Here is a 17,296-nt window from a genome sequence, read left to right as displayed (position 1 = left end):
GCATATAATATTTACACCGAATATCAATATAGATAAACATACAGTAAACATTAACAATATTCATACATAATTTCAAGACATGAATAGTAATAAAACAGTACTAAATCATAATATAAAATCTTAGAAAAATTAGCTCCCCTACCTCTATTCCAGACTTAATCTCCTGCTCCGAATTTGTTTCCCCGAAAACTCTTCAGAACCTCTACTCTTCTTGCAACTAAAAATTTCTCCCTAACTATTTCTTCTCTATTTCTCAAGCTCTCACTTGATTCCTCTTCTCTTGGTGCAAAATACACTTCCCTCCCATGGCTATTTATAGTAAAAAAAATTTACTATTCCTTAATATTTTAATATTATTTATTATTTTAATATTATTTAAAAATAATATTTCAATCATTTTCTCACCAAATCTGATCCTAATTTCTACCTACTACTTACTTCCATGCTAAGGAATCCAAATGCTGAAAATTTATTTTTACTATTTACTTTTTACTATTTACTATTTACTTTTTACTATTTACTATTCACTATTCACTTTTTACTATTCGATTTTTTTTAAAAAAAAATACTAAATGAGTTATCAAAAATTTTAACCTCTCCTTATAAAATTACTATAATTTTATATCCAAAATTTATATTTTTCTATCCACTAAAATTATTATTACTAATAAAATACTAAAATTTACTATAAATATTTTTCATGGGTCTTACAGTACTAATAGACCTTAATATGGTCCTAGGATCTAAAATGATTTTATTTGTTGAAAAAAAAAAGATAATTTAACTTGGATACAGAAAATTTAACATGATCTTCACAAATTACTGAACTAGACTGTACTGATCTTAAATTAAGTTTCTCGTTCATAGTTCCATTTTCATTTTTTGTTTTGGTTAGTTTTGTTTTGTTCTTACAATTAATACTTGTCTCTGTTCACAACTTGTGTGTCATGTGTCTGAATAATGTAAGCATTTGACTCTGCATCTGGCTTCAGTTTCTTCTTCACCACCTGCATCTATGGCTGAAAAGCATCATCTCATTCTCCTTCTTCTCTGCGCGACTCTGCAATTCTCTTCACCTTCACCCTCCGATCACTTTTACAATGTCGGAGAACTTGTCCCATTTTTTGTCAACAAAGTGGGACCCTTCAACAACCCCAGGTTTCATTCTTTCTCTCATTACTTTTTTTTTTCCACGTTTGTGTTCACTGAATTTCTGTTTACACGATTCTTCTGTGGCAGTGAGACCTATGAATACTATGATTTGCCATTCTGCGCCCCAGGTTAGTCACTCTTGGTCTTAGGTTAAAGGTTAAATTTTTAATCCCGTGGTGTTGAAAAATGGGATCAAATGATCATTGGATTGGAAATTTGAACAACTTGGATTATAAAAAGGTTGTGTTTTTCACAGTCCCAATTGTCAAAAAGAGAGAGTCCCTGGGTGAAGTTCTCAATGGTGACCGTTTGAGCAATGCTTTGTATGAGTTCAAGTTCAGAGAGGACAAGATTGATGCGACCTTGTGCCCAAAGAAGCTTACAGTTGATGAAATTGGCTTCTTTAAGCGCGCTATAGACCGTGAATTTTACTTCCAATTTTACCTGGATGATCTTCCATTCTGGGGGTTCATTGGGAAACTAGAAGAAGATAGGTGGACTCCTGGTGGAGGAGGACAAAACTATTACCTTTTTACACATGTTCAGTTTAATGTTCTTTACAATGGGAATCAAATCATACAAGTAAATGCATTTGGCGATCCAAATCGTGCTGTATATATTACTAAAGATGTTGATGTCGATGTTAAGTTCACTTATTCTGTTACCTGGAATGCCACTAAAATACGTTTTGAGAACAGGATGGATAGATACTCAAGGGCTTCGTTGATGTCTGTGCATCAGCAAGTTCATTGGTTCTCGTTCATCAACTCAATTGTCATCATTTTGCTTTTGAGTGGTTTGCTTGCCCTGCTTTATATGCGACATCTGAGGAATGATTTGAAAAAGTAACTTTTTTCTTTGTTCATAATTCTACAACAGCATAATATGAGCTGCAGGCTGTCTTTATTTCTTAGCCTAACCTAACATTTTTTTTCATTTACAATTTAGGTACTCTGATGCAAATGAAGAAGATAGAGAGGTTGGTTGGAAGTGCCTCCATGGCGATGTATTCAGACCTCCTCCTAACTCATCCTTACTTTTTGCTGTTGTTGGAACTGGTACCCAATTGCTAATCTTGTAAGCTACTCTTGTTGTCAAAAATACATATTCCCTGCTCCTCTCCCCAAAAGCCATGCATTCAGCTATTTCATCATGGCTATAATATATGAAAATCTGTGATGTATGGTTTCATCTATGCATCAACCAACCAAGGAATTATTCAAAACCTTTAGCAATCTTAATATAAAATATCTAGTGATAGCAAAGACCAAAAGCATTCTCCTTCTACTTGATTTCTTCTTTTCTTGATTTCATGTCTTGTTAATCATCTCTTATGTAATGATGGAAAAGAATAACTACCACCAGTTCTCTTTTAATTATGTTCCTCCTTTTTATATAAAATAACGCTACCTTTTCCATCAGGATTTGTGTATTGCTGTTTCTAGCACTTATTGGCACCCTCTATCCCTACAATCGTGGAGGACTGTTAAATTGGCTTGTCATGCTGTATGCTCTTTTTTCTGTATTTGCTGGCTACACTGCAGCATCCTTCCATGGCCAGTATGCTGAGAATGGATGGGTAATTCTATATGCAATTTCACAAGAAAGCAAAAGAAAAAATGTTAAATGTTTCTCATTTGATGTTACTTTTAACTAACTAAATTGTGATTTGGCTGTAATTCCAGGAAAGGACGGTTGGTCTTGCAGGGGTTCTTTACACTGGACCAGTGTTTGTTGCAGCCTCTATCCTCAACATAGTTGCAATCTCTTACAGGGCTACAGTTGGACTCCCATTTGGCTCCATTATTGTTATTCTTGTTTTATTAACATTTCTAGCAGTCCCATTGCTTGCATTTGGTGGAGTGATCGGATACCGATTTAGATCTAAATTTCAAAGCCCCTCTGCTGCAAAGAGACACCCAAGAGAGATTCAACAGCTTGCTTGGTACAGGAGAACGCCATTTCTAATGTTTATTGGGGGTCTTGTGCCTTTTAGTGCAATTGTTCTGCAACTACACCAAGTGTATGCTAGTATGTGGGGCTACAAAATATACACTCTTCCTAGCATTTTGTTCGTCACCTTCATTCCTGTCATTGTGATCATTGCACTTGTCAGTATTGGCTTGACATACATTCAACTATCTGTGGAAGACCATGAATGGTGGTGGAGGTATGTTGTGTTGCTGATATCAATGCTTGCATCTTGCTTCAATTTAATTTTTTTTCTCCTTTATACTCCTTCCTCTCTTGAAATATTTGATCCCAGTTAACCATGACATCCTAAGAGAAATCAATGTAGTGATGATGTTTTCACAAGAAATTTGCAAAAAAAAATTTAAATGGTTTGATTCATATTAAAATTTAATTAATGGAGGTTGAAAAAGTTATAATGTTTACATTCTAGATGATGTTTTCACAGGAATTTTGGGAGGGAAAAAAATGTGACAATTGAGCACACCATTTAGTATGAGGCTTTATCACTAATGTTGTTTTTCTGTGGGTGCAGGTCAGTGCTGTGTGGTGGCTCAACAGCCATTTTCATGTTTGGGTATTCTATCTACTTCTATGTGAGATCAAATATGAGTGGATTCTTGCAGCTATCCTTCTTTATTGGCTATAATGCATGCCTATGCTATGCTTTCTTCCTAATATTTGGTGCAATCAGTTTCAGAGTTTCATTTCTCTTTGTTCGCTTTATATACCACAATGTTAAAAGAGAGTAAGTCACCAATATCAGAAGCACAAAACCAAGTTGATTTTAAGGTATGATTTAAGGGTATCCCTAACTTGAATTGATGAATTACCCTTCAGAAGGTAAGTCTACACAGTATGACGTAAGGGTATCCCTTGAATTCTTTTTTTACAAGAACATTTGTGCAGACAATGTATCCTTTATTTAACTTTTCTCAGCTCCATGACTGCACATTTTGAAAAGACTTCCTGGTGGCACATTTTACCCTGGGAAAAGATGAGTAAAATGACATTTCTAACGAGGATCAAGTGTCTATTTTTGTGTTGAAGTTTATTAGAATTCAGTTTGAATCCTTAAATATAATTAAAATGTGCAAAATTAATTCCAGTTACCAATTTTACTTAAAAATGTTTGTATAATGTGAAGAAAAGATTTCTAATGTAAGACAAACATGTCACAGGTCCCCTGTTGTTTGATGAACTTTCTTTTTTTGGGTGGTACTGATGTACTGACTCTGTCAATGAGGAATTGTCATTGATATTAACAGTTTATTTTTTTCATTGATGGATGATAGTCCTTACTCTTGTTTCATTTTATTATTATTATTAAAGGATTGTTTCATATTAAAGATTTAAATTATATATATATATATATATATATGTATGTATGTATGTATTCATTAAAAAAATCAAATAGCTCTTAAATTAATGAGTCAAATTGGATCCTTTCATGCTTCTGAAGCAGTAAAGAGAAGAGAAAATAAGAGGAGAGAGAGCACAGTGACCCCTAATGGGTCTCATTCGAAAGATCAATAAATTTCAGACAACGTAATGAGCTTATGGATTAATAGACTTATGACCCTAGAAATGGTTAAAACTATTTATAGTATTTTGCAAAAATTAAAACTAATTATAGTGATTTAGTTATGAAAATAAAACAGTTCACTTTTTACTTGTGTGTTCTTTTTGAGTCTTAATTCATATACGAGAAACTTATAAATCATAGTCTTTTATGCTCATAAAAGTTAAGTCTTTGTCCCTATCAACAAAAGGCAGAATAAACTTTTCCATAATATAAGATACTGTTTTGAATATCTCTTTTGTATAAATTGCTAAAATGGATTCACACTATGACCAAAACTTATTATTTCCTCATATAAGACTATAACTTAAATGAAAACCAATTAAACTTAAAATTATGATATAATGTTGTATATTAAATATTAAAAATTGCTTGTCATGCCTAATTTTCACAAATAAAATTTATTATTAAGTGGTAAGTTTTAATAAAATATTAATACATGTGTGGAAAAATTGAATACCATATCCGTATACTGCTACATCTAAGTACTTTCCATTTTTCAGTAGTAAGTTTTACTCAATCAAAGGATATAAAAGTAACAAAACTAACGATAAAAAAACCATGAGGAGATTGCACAAGGAACCTAACTAGTAAAACAAATGCCATCCATTAACAAAATAAAAAACATAATAAACCAAATGATGAAACAAAATCACGGTTAATGTAACTCTGTAGAACCAGTGCATTAGAGCTGAATTTACATAGTGAACACTAAATCTGAAAAGCATCATTCAGAGGAAAAGAGAAAAACAAAACTCTCAGCAGACATGTAGCACGAATGCTGACTATAGTGGAACAAAACCATTATATTACGTATGAGTGTAAATTTTAAAGGGTAGATGAAGTTCTTGACTTCTGAATCTTATTCTGAAGGAGGAGGTGATGATAGCGCTGCATGGTAAGACGAGGAAACAAGTTGTGCAAGAGCAGGAACAGCCCCACCTACAGTTATTATAATCATATTCTTATCAACTTATATTGTTATACACAGCAAATATATATCACAACACAAGGATAAAACCAATGAAAAGGTTGACACTTGTCAAAACAGAAAACATCATTAGGATAAAAACGCTTCTTTACCATGAAAATTTTAACTTTTGAACATAACAAAATTTTTGTAAAAGAGAAATATTAGAAAAACTCAATCTTGTACACTTGTACGTTTGTGGGCACATGCACCAAGTAAGCCAATTAAGCATTGCTCAAGTTTAAATTAAAGACCATACAATCACATATATAATAGTATATAAGCCAGGCAATGTAATAACACAATCAGAAATTCACCTGCCAGTCCTGCACAGGCTGAAGAGAATACTATCACAGGCGGTGTCTGAAAATCAGAGAACAGTTTCAGTATGTTGTTAACAAAAATAACAAGTTTTCGCTTACATAAGAAAGCAGGAAGTTTAGCTGAGTGTTCCTGCTGGCACAATATGAGAGAAAGCTCTATTATACTTGAATACTATGAAACCAATTTTAGATACTCCAACATGAACATGTTCATATAAAATAATCTAGAAAATGTATGGAGGAAACTGCATATTAAAGTCCAATCTGTTGTACAAAATATATAACCAACTTCATGTACGTATTACACAAGTAAACCAAGTTGAGTGGAGCCAGAAGAATACATATAGAGAGAGAGCCTAAATTCACAATTTCACAGGTTGTGTACAAGTATCAATAGTTTACAGGGAGGTCAATCAATGATTTATGCATCAAAACAGGACTGATCCAAGAGGAAACAAATATGGTCGTTGAAGGTTGTGGAGACAGCATCTCAAGGAAAATTTTTCTAAGAGACATTGACAAAATGCAGTTAATAGATTAAAAGCTTCAGGAATATGACAAATTCCCTTTTGTCAAGTGACATTCCAAAAATCTAGGACTATACATGATAGCCATCATAGATGATGAAACTATGTAGCAATCAAGGTGCAAATAAATTGATAAGCACAAGAAGACTTTCTACTTAATGTTCTATTATAGCATCATCATTCTCTTAACAGATTACAGAAGGATACATCAGTCAGGTTAATGGGTTAAAGAAACTAGATAACTTTATATATAAATGGAAGCAAAGGTGTCAGGCCATGGTGGTTGTTCTCTTGAATTCATAGGAATTGTTTTGGTGTCCCTTTAACAGTAAAAAGGACGTCACAGACAAAAGCAAATTCACCACAGGACACACTCAGACTTACATTTAATTTACAAACAAAAAGATGTAACAATTTAAAACTAGTAAAAAATGCGTCCTCCATAAAAGCAAACATGAAGAAAAGTATTAATGAGCAAGAAGTCAATAGTAAACAAAATAATCAAGCTGGAAACTGCACACAAAATAAAACTGAAGGAAAAGAAAAAGAAATGGTTCAAAAGGCACCAGAAACTTACACCAATGAGGAAATGTATCCACATGGGCCCTTTTACGCATCTCCTAACAACAGGCATAACTGCATTACAAATGGAAAAAAGAAAACTTCTTGAATAACAGAGATTGTTAATATCAAACATTAAAGCTTCATCTTTTGGTTTGGAAGGCCAACTATGTTTGCAATTTACAATTTACAAAAAGAAAAAGCTGTACAATCTTATTCATCTCATTACTACATGCTCTAAATCTCCCACCTCAAGTTTGAATGAATTAAACCATTTCTGTTTCAATGACAGTGTTTTAAGTTTTTTTGGCAAACAAAAACAATGAGCTACGTCAAATCCTACTAACTAAGATTAGTTGACTCGTGAGAGTGGAACATTAAAAAACTGGTCACAAAAAAATTATGTGCACGATGCATGCCCTTTTTTCCATTAAGATGATGAATATTAATTGAGACGCATAGATGCAAATCGTATTAAGTTATTGTTCGTCTGCAACCTCTACTGTTAGTCTGTTTAACATCCTTTGATCCTCATTTTTACTGTACGAGAGGAACATCTTTTCCAACATGAACTACCCATTAGAACAGAATAACAACTACCAACATTGAGCTAAAAACCATATAATCTTATTCAAATATAAATACATAAACAAAAGTAAGAAAGTACATACCATGGTTGAATCCATAAAATGCACTGGTGGTGCCACCAACGGCAGAACCAATCTGCATAAAACCAAAATCCGTCGATTAACAATCAAGAGCTCAGAAACCCTTTTAAGAAATCAAACAAAGTTCACTGCCCATCACAATACTAGATCCAAAACTCAACAATAAATATTAAAGTGCGCGAAAAAGTTTGAATTTTGAGAACAAGGAAGTGGGGCGGGAAGAACTGACCATAGAAAAACTGTCCCGCACAAGGGGGGAAACTGTCCAATTGCTGGTTTCCTGCACAAAATTAGAAAAAATAACATTAAATTCAAAAAAAAAAATTGATTTAAAGGAAATATTGAAATTATGAATTGGGAAAAACCATGTTCTTAGAAAGAGGTCCTGCGCAGTGAGGGCATCGAATATTTTCATTGGAACCGTGACTGAGGTTTTTGCCTGTCATGTTCCTCTGCTCTTGTCACCTCAATGGTTCGGTTCGGTTAGTGCTGTAGAAACTAGAAACGGTTGAAACATTGGCTTTATCAAATTGGTTAATGTATATATATATATATATATATATATATATATATATATATATATATATATATATATATATTCGCTCCTACTTACAAAATGTAAAATTGAAAAAATAAAAGATATATATAATTATAGGTACATAATTATAGATAAAATATTAGAAGTAATATTGTGTAAATATTTTTTTTATTATGAATAAATATTTAAATTTGAAAATTAGAAAAATGATAAAATAGTAAATAATTTATTTATAATGAATAATTATTTAATTTTTAAAAAATAGTTACTAAAATAATAAAATTGGAAAATAATTTTTTATTATGAATAATTATTTAAATTTAAAAAGTAATTATTCAGAGAGTAAAATTTGAAAAACAAAAGAGTACAACAAAACATTATATCATCTTTATATATTTGAAATGAATTAAAAAGAGTAATAATTATTAAAATAATAAAACTGAAAAATAAATTTTTATTATGAGTAATTATTTAAATTTAAAATATAATTATTAAGAAGATAAAATTTAAAAAACAATAAATGACACCAAAAGAGTGTATGTTCTTTTTATTCTTTATATATATATAAAAGAAAAAAATCAAATATTTAAGAAAAAAAATGATGTTTTAGATATATGTTTGTTTAAAATTTATTTTATATATAATTATATTTATAATTATATACACATTTTTTCCTAAATTTATTATTTTAATTACTACTTTTAAAATTTAAATAATTTATATATATATATATATATATATATATATATATATATATATATATATATTTAAAAATACGTATACATAGCAGCGCGATAGCTATACTGAATATGCTAATAATAATATTATTATTATTAATAATAAAAATATCATTAATAATTAAAGAAAATATAATTATTAAATAAAATTATAACAACAATAATAATGATAATATATTAATAGTGGAGGAAGAGAATGTCAATTGACTGTAAACAATTCAAAGTCTAATATAACCAATATGATTAAAACTATTTGTCTTCACTCTAATTATAAAAATAAATTAATATGGAAACTGACCTTGTAAATGGAAGTAATAAAGTGTAATATATATATTTCCAATTTTCGATAAATATCAATTCAAAATTTATTGAGTAATAATTAAGAGAATAATTTAAAATAAAATATATTTATTGATTCAAATAATAAGAACAAAAATAATAGTACTTATAATAAATAATAATAATTATCTATAACTATGTATATATAGATCACTTATTTAGTGTCTTATTTTATTTTTTAAATTTTATCTTTTTAATGATTACTTTTTAAATTTAACTAATAATTCATAATAAATTATTATTTTTCAATTTTATCATTTTAATAACTATTTTTTCTTAATTCAAATAATTACTTATTATAAGAATATATTTATTTATTTATTACCATTTTTTCCAATTTAAATAACTACTCATAATAAAAAAATCATTTAGACAATATTTTTTATTTCAATAATTAAAATTTATTTTATCTAGAATCATATATTTTTTGTGTTTTCATTTTTATCCTTTTAATTACTATATTTAAAAATTTAAATAATTTGTTAATATTTGAAAATACATACACATAGGCGATAGTTTATGCTAATATATTATTCTCGCATATAAAAAATTTGTTTCTATTACATCTGTAGAAATAAAATTATAAATGATGACAATAGGTTACAAACATGATGTGATTACCGTAATAAATTAAAATGTGAGGCTGAAATAAATTAAAATGTATATACTAATAAAACTAAAATCATGTGTTTACCTTAAAAGATAAAAATGACGTTGTTGCAATATGAAAAACTGGTGAAATATAATCGAAAAACAAAACTCACTCTCAAATTTAGGTGGTAGATGTGGTTTAAAACCAAGCATCAATACATACAAAATCAAAACTCTAAACATAATTAATTTTATGATTAAATTCGAGAAAATAAAATATTCTTCAAAAGTTCTAAAATTATTCACGAATATATATATATATATATATATATATATATATATATATATATATATATATATATATATAATTAAAAGAAAATGACATTGCAAGCAAATAAAATAGAAACAAATAAATAAAAGAATGGTTAAAAATATAACCGTTTCTACAAATGTTACCATATAATTAAACTTACTACATAATAATCTAATTAAAAAAATTGAAAAATGTTCAATAAGATAAATGTATATATCATGCACAATGTGTGTTGTTATGCTTCAAACCTCTTAAATTCTTAAAATTGGATTCCATATTTCTTATTACTAATAAAAACAAACATACACACTATAATAACAAATAACCACCTATAAAAAATCCAAATCTTGATACTAAAATGGTGTTTATTAATCTTTTTGAATAATTCTCTCCTCTCCTTAAACATAGAAATGATAAACTAGGTATAAGAAGAGTACTTTGTTAAATTAACTAATGTTCCTTTAAGTATAATATCAATATGAGCGTCTGATACAAATATAGAAATTAATAATGTAAATCCTACTATTGACTTTCTTAAAAGTTCTTAACAGTGATCAGATATAGAAAAAGTATTGAGTTGTCTTATTTGTATTGATGTGTTTAAAATATAAGTACAAAAATAACCTACAATAAATAATAATTTATAAGTTTGTTAATAAAGATAAATACTATCTAAATTGATACGGAAAAGAAGAGGACAAAAAATATAACAGTTTCCACTAAAGTTATAACATAGTTAAACTACCCATTAAAAAATAACCTAACTAAAGGAATCTATAAATCTAATTAAGCAAATCTAAAAAATGTTCAGTAAAATTAGAGGTATATATCATGTTATTCCACGTCCTATACACATTTCCCACTACTAACATAAACAAATTACTACCCCAAGCTATAAAGGTATTTTTGACTCAAAATTAAGAAAAAAAGACACACAAGATAATAATAAATATGTTTAATATTTCAGTATATATCTATTTTTGTCTAGAATCTTCGATAGGTCTTCTTTTTTTTTTACGTTCCAATTGGGTCTTTATTTTTGTAAAATTGAATCAAATAAAAAATTGTTGTCAAATTGAAAAGACGCTTAAGGAGGATGTTACGTGACATACTGACAGTATACATGTGTAAGGGAATTTAGCATGCTGATGTGGCATGTTGACACCCTGGTGGTCGGTGTGGTGGTCGGCCACTCGGTTTGGTAGTCGGCCACTCAGCCTAGTGGTCAGCCACACGGTCTGGTGTTAAAGACCGTTCGGTTTGTTCCATAACAGGACATTGATGTCATTGATAACTGTTCGACTTGTGTTAAGGACCGTTCGGTTTGTGTTCGGTCAGTCTCAATACCATCAGGTTGACCACTAGGCCGACCACAAGACTGAGTGGACGACCACCAGACCGAGTGGTCGACAACCAGGCCGACCACCAGGGTGTCAGCATGCCACGTCAGCAAGTCAAGCTCCCTTACACATGTATACTGTCAGCATGCCACGAAACACCCTCCTTAACAGCGTCTTCTCAATTTGACGACAAGCTTCTATATGATTCAATTTTACAAAAATAAGGACGCAATTGAGAAGCTGAAAAAGAAGGGGACCTATCGAAACACTAAACTTAACAAATAAATCTCGTGTAACACCTTACTCCTGAGATGCCACATGTAAAAAGATTATGTACAAAATATATAAAATCTTTAATTTTTTATTCATTTTGTAACGTAACTCGCGAAACAAAACCTAAATGGTTTCAAACATCCATACATCATAACAATTCAAACTTTACATATCTTTTTAAAAGTCAAATGTTCGAAAATAAAATAACTTTAAATATAAATCTCAAAAATAACTTTACATGTTTTGATGTATTCTTACACTATCTTTTTGTTAAGTTTCTCAATGTGAAGTTGGAGATCCACCTTGATATGACCGTTTTGTTTTGTGACAAAGATCTTTTTCAGTCTCTTTCGCTGGGGCAAAGCAAAGAGGGAGGACTTTCGGAAGAAGGCGTCGTCGCTGATGATCTTGAGGTTGGGAGGCGGGTCAGGGGGAAAACTAATGCTTGTGGATAGCCCGCTAAAACTCCTTACTGAGGCTTTCCCCCCGGAAGAGCTGATGCTACTGACTAAGATACTTCCGTTAGTGAGGAGAGAACTATAGGCTTTAGCCCAAAGACAGAGTCAGGGATTTCTTAACAATCGAGTCCCTCCTGAAATAAGACAAGACAGGGGGTGGAGTGAGCCTAGAGTAGAATAAGACTCCCTCTTAAACTCTCAACTCATACCAGGGCAGGCAGGGAAAGACTGAGACTACCGATACCGAGCCGGGGTTGATGAAAGATCACAGGATAGATACCTATGTGGTCATATGTATTAATAAATTAAACTTGTATTAACATCTATTACAAGAAAGGGAGCGGTAGTTTGAAATTGATATTAGAACAACAAAAGGTTATGAAGTAAAAAAAAATGATGGAGGATAGAAATTTTCTTTTCCAAGCTGTTGCAGATCGGGTGAATGGGGATTTCGAACGGTATAATTTGGTCAGACATATGTGCACATATTATATGGCAGGATAATGTTGTATTAATTTTTATTTGTGACCAATACCCATAGTGAATGAGCATCCGCTCACTATAACCAATGGTATGTTCCTAATTACCCTTCATGATAAGAAGCTGATCTAATTTCAATGAGTTTTAGTGATCTTAACTAAAAAACAAACAATGTTTTGATTTTTAAAAGGATTTAGTTCATTTTAGCTTTTATATCTCATCAAGCATTAATCATATTTAATTAATACATTTAGGAAATGGTCCAACCATATTTATTTAGAACATTGTTTTAGTTTTGTTATTTTTTAATGAAGAATGCATTGGGAGGATTGCAACTATGGTTTTGGGAAAAAGTAAATGGACCATGGTTACATGATCAATAGTAGATAAAATGAGAAGAAGCCTAAACTCACAATTTTTTATGAAATATTTTACCATTGTGGTTGGTGCTATTTCAGATTAGAGATTCACTAGGTCACATAATGAAAGTGAGGGGTACAATAGTTTCTACAAATGTTTAGTTAAACCACCAATTACAACATAATCTAACTAAATGAATCTATAAATATAACATTTTTTCAAATGCAATAACATAGTTTAATTCACTAGAAAAATAATCTAATTAAGAAAATCTGAAAAATATTTAGTAATATAAAAGGTACATATCATGGTTATCTCTTATCCTGCTAGAAGTTTTAAACTATGCTTCATTAAGTTCTTAAAATTGGATTTCACAATTCTTATTACTAACAAAAACAAACAATTACCCAAAGTGAAAACGATATTTTAATACAAAATACAAAAAGTACAATGAAAAGTAACTTACAACAAAAAGTAAATTATAAGTTTGCTAATAAAGACCAAAAATACAACTTTTTATTGCATTGGGACATCCTTCTCTTTAGGCATTAGTTTCGCATAATATTTGTCTTTATTAGCAAACTTATCCGTTACTTTTTTGTATTGTACGTTGCTTGTATTTATTTTGTATTGTACATTAATTTTTTATTCATTTTTTAACATAACTCGCGAAACAAAACCTGAATGGTTTCAAACATTCATACATCATAACAATTCAAACATTACATATCTTTTTAAAAGTCAAATGTTCAAAAAATAAAATAACTTTAAATATAAAATCCCGATAGAGATCTACCTTGATATGACCGTTTTGATTTGTGACTGCCCTTACCCTATATTCTATGTGGTCATATGTATTAATAAATTAAACTTGTATTCAGGGAGCCCTAGTTTGAAATTGATATTGGAAGAGCAAAATGTTATGAAGTAAAAGAAAAAATGATGGAGGATGGAAATTGCCTTTTCCGAGCAGTTGCAGATTGGGTGTATGGGGATTCCAAAATGTATGATTTGGTCAGACAGATGTGCACAAATTATATGACATGTGCACAAATTTTTATATGTATCTAATCAATGATTAATCATATTTAATTAATACATTTAGAAAATTGTCCAACCATGTTTATTTAGAACATTATTTTAGGTTTGTTGTTTTTAAATGAAGAATACATGGGGAGGATTACCACTATGGTTTTGGGAAAAAATAAGATGGACCATATGATCAATAGTAGATAAAATGAGAGGAAGCCTAAGCTCACAATTTTGTATGAAATGTTTTACCATTGTGGTTGATGCTCTTTCAAATTAGGGATTCAGTAGCTTACATAATGAAGTGAGGGGTACAATAGTTTCTACAAATGTTAACACATCGTTAAACCACCGATTACAACATAATCTAACTAAATGAATCCATAAATATAACATTTTTTTTGCAAATGCAATAACATAGTTTAATCCATTAAACAAATAATCTAATAAAAAAATTTGAAAAATATTTCGTAATATAAAAGGTACATATCATGGTCATCTCATATGCTGTTAGAAGTTTTAAAGTATGCTTCATTAAGTTCTTAAAATTGGATTTCACAATTCTTATAAAGTAAAAATGTTATTGTAACACGAAATACAAAAAATTACGTACAATAAAAAGTAACGTACAAAAAAAAACTAAATTATAAGTTTGCTAATAAAGACTAAAAATATAACTGTTTATTTCATTGGGACATCCTTCCTTTACGCATTAATTAAGCATAATATTTTTCTTTATTAGCAAACTTATAAGTTACATTTCTTATACATTACTTGCTGTATTTATTTTTTTATTGTACATTAATTTTTTATTCATTTTTTAATTGTTTCAAACATCCATACATCATAACAATTCAAACTTTACATATCTTTTTAAAAGTCAAATGTTAGAAAAAATAAAATAACTTTAATATAAAATCCCGAGAATAACTTTACATGTTTTGATGTATTGCGCTGTCGTTCCATGGAGTAGTTCTTCTTCTTCTTCTTCTTCGGTTTCGGCATGGGCTCTAAATTGATCTCTTACAACCTTATAAAAGGTTTGAATATTACCCATAGTTAAGAAACAAAATGGAAGTAAAGACAGAGAAGAAATTAGAGAACAGAGGAGCAACGAGTGCTGGTATATATAGATAGATGAGGTTATGCTGCTAAAAGCAAGTGATATATATATAGATAGATGAGGTTTTGCTGCTGCAGTTCCACATATACGGTGCTGCTGCAGGTTCTGCCACCCATAATTGTATCGTGCTGTTGTTGCTGCATGTTTTGCAACCACCCAGATGCGACAAAGAACATCGCTGCTGCAGGTTCTGCCACCCAGCATTGTACCGTGCTTCTGCATGTTTTGCAACCACCCAAATGCGACAAAGAACATTTCCAGGTTCTGCCACTAGAAGATAAAGCACACTCGCATGATGGTTTTGCAACCACAAGGGGCAACATGGTTCTGCCACACACAGTCCTGATGGAACAGTTAAAGAAAGAGGAACAGCTTGCACTGGCAGAGGTAAGAGTAGAGAGAAAAGAATAACTCTGTTTTTTCTGTACGAATTGATACGTTGTTTTTTCTGTTAGTAATGTAATTCTTTCCCTTTCCATAAATCTAAGCCTATAAAGAATGAATCCATTTATTGGGACAAGTATTGTCCCAATACATATATATATATATTAGTGAAAGCTGGCTTAATCAAACTTTCAAATTTAACATCAGTCATAAAATTGAAAACTATCAATGTATATCCAGCAACAAAATTTCTAAAGAATTCTTGTCATAGATAGATGCAAAGAGCTGCTGAACGTTGTGCTGGTGTAGGTTGTGAATCATTTTCGGGTGGAACATCAACACGGTGGGGGGTTTCCACAGGTGTTGCACTTTCTATTTCAAATGCTTGCGGTACTGCTGCTTGCGGTGCTTGCGCTGCCTCCGCTTCCGCTGCTTGCGCTGCCGCTGCTTCCCCTGCCGGCGCTGCCGTCGCTTGTGCTGTCACCGTTGCCGCCGCTTGCGCTGCCGGCGCTGCCGCCGCTGCCGCTTCCGCTGCTTGCTCTTCCGCTGCTTGCGCTGCCGTTCCATGGAGTAGTTCTTCTTCTTCTTCTTCGGCTTCGGCATGGCCTCTAAATTGATCTCTTACAACCTTATAAAATGTTTGAATATTACCCATAGTTAAGAAATAAAATGGAAGTAAAGACAGAGAAGAAATTAGAGAACAGAGAAGCAACGAGTGCTGGTATATATAGATAGATGAGGTTATGCTGCTAAAAGCAAGTGATATATATATATAGATAGATGAGGTTCTGCTGCTACGGTTTCACATATACGGTGCTACTGCAGGTTCTGCCACCCAGAATTGTATCGTGCTGTTGCTGCTGCATGTTTTGAACCCACCCAGATGCGACAAAGAACATTGCTGCTGCAGGTTCTGCCACCCAGAATTGTTCCGTGCTTCTGCATGTTTTGCAACCACCCAAATGCGACAAAGAACATTTCCAGGTTCTGCCACCAGAAGATAAAGCACACTCGCATGATGGTTTTGCAACCACCAAGGGCAAGATGGTTCTGCCACGCACAGTCTTGATGGAACAGTTAAAGAAAGAGGAACAGCTTGCACTGGCAGAGGTAAGAGTAGAGAGAAAAGAATAACTCTGTTTTTTCTGTACGAATTGATACGTTGTTTTTTCTGTTAGTAATGTAATTCTTTCCCTTTCCATCAATCTAAGCCTATAAAGAATGAATCCATTTATTGGGACAAGTATTGTCCCAATACATATATTACTGAAAGCTGGTTTAATCAAACTTTGAACATTAACATCAGTCATAAAATTGAAAACTATCAATGTATATCCAGCAACAAAATTTCTAAAGAATTATTGCCATAGATAGATGCAAAGAGCTGCTGAAGGTTGTGCTGCTGAACGTTGTGGTCGGGTTGAAACATCATTTTTGGGTGGAACATCAATGCGGTGAGGTTTCTGAAGGTGTTGCACTGTGTATTTCAAATGCTTGCGCTGCTGCTGCTTGCGGTTCTACTTGCTTGCGCTGCTGCTTGCGGTTCTGCTTGCTTGCGTTGCTGCTTGCGCTTATGT

General features: G+C 31.4%; 2 protein-coding genes and 1 pseudogene across 2 annotated transcripts; 2 read left to right on the top strand and 1 right to left on the bottom strand.

The window, feature by feature from the left end:
• The first annotated feature begins 845 nt into the window (after positions 1-845).
• Positions 846-4,145, top strand: LOC108339517 (transmembrane 9 superfamily member 5). Its single transcript, XM_017576648.2, has 7 exons — positions 846-1,158; positions 1,240-1,280; positions 1,409-1,997; positions 2,101-2,229; positions 2,575-2,731; positions 2,838-3,322; positions 3,659-4,145. The coding sequence occupies exons 1-7, from the start codon at positions 1,016-1,018 to the stop codon at positions 3,873-3,875; spliced, it is 1,761 nt and encodes a 586-aa protein (XP_017432137.1). The 5' UTR covers positions 846-1,015; the 3' UTR covers positions 3,876-4,145.
• A 1,199-nt stretch (positions 4,146-5,344) lies between these two features.
• Positions 5,345-8,279, bottom strand: LOC108340045 (uncharacterized; annotated as a pseudogene).
• A 7,004-nt stretch (positions 8,280-15,283) lies between these two features.
• On the top strand, positions 15,284-16,336 carry LOC108339412 (uncharacterized). Its single transcript, XM_017576546.1, has 3 exons — positions 15,284-15,335; positions 15,496-15,722; positions 15,995-16,336. The coding sequence occupies exons 1-3, from the start codon at positions 15,284-15,286 to the stop codon at positions 16,334-16,336; spliced, it is 621 nt and encodes a 206-aa protein (XP_017432035.1).
• The last annotated feature ends 960 nt before the right edge of the window (positions 16,337-17,296 follow it).

Source organism: Vigna angularis, chromosome 5 (assembly GCF_016808095.1).
Source record: "Vigna angularis cultivar LongXiaoDou No.4 chromosome 5, ASM1680809v1, whole genome shotgun sequence".
Classification (NCBI taxonomy): domain Eukaryota; kingdom Viridiplantae; phylum Streptophyta; class Magnoliopsida; order Fabales; family Fabaceae; genus Vigna; species Vigna angularis.
This window is presented reverse-complemented; position numbering and strand designations above follow the sequence as displayed.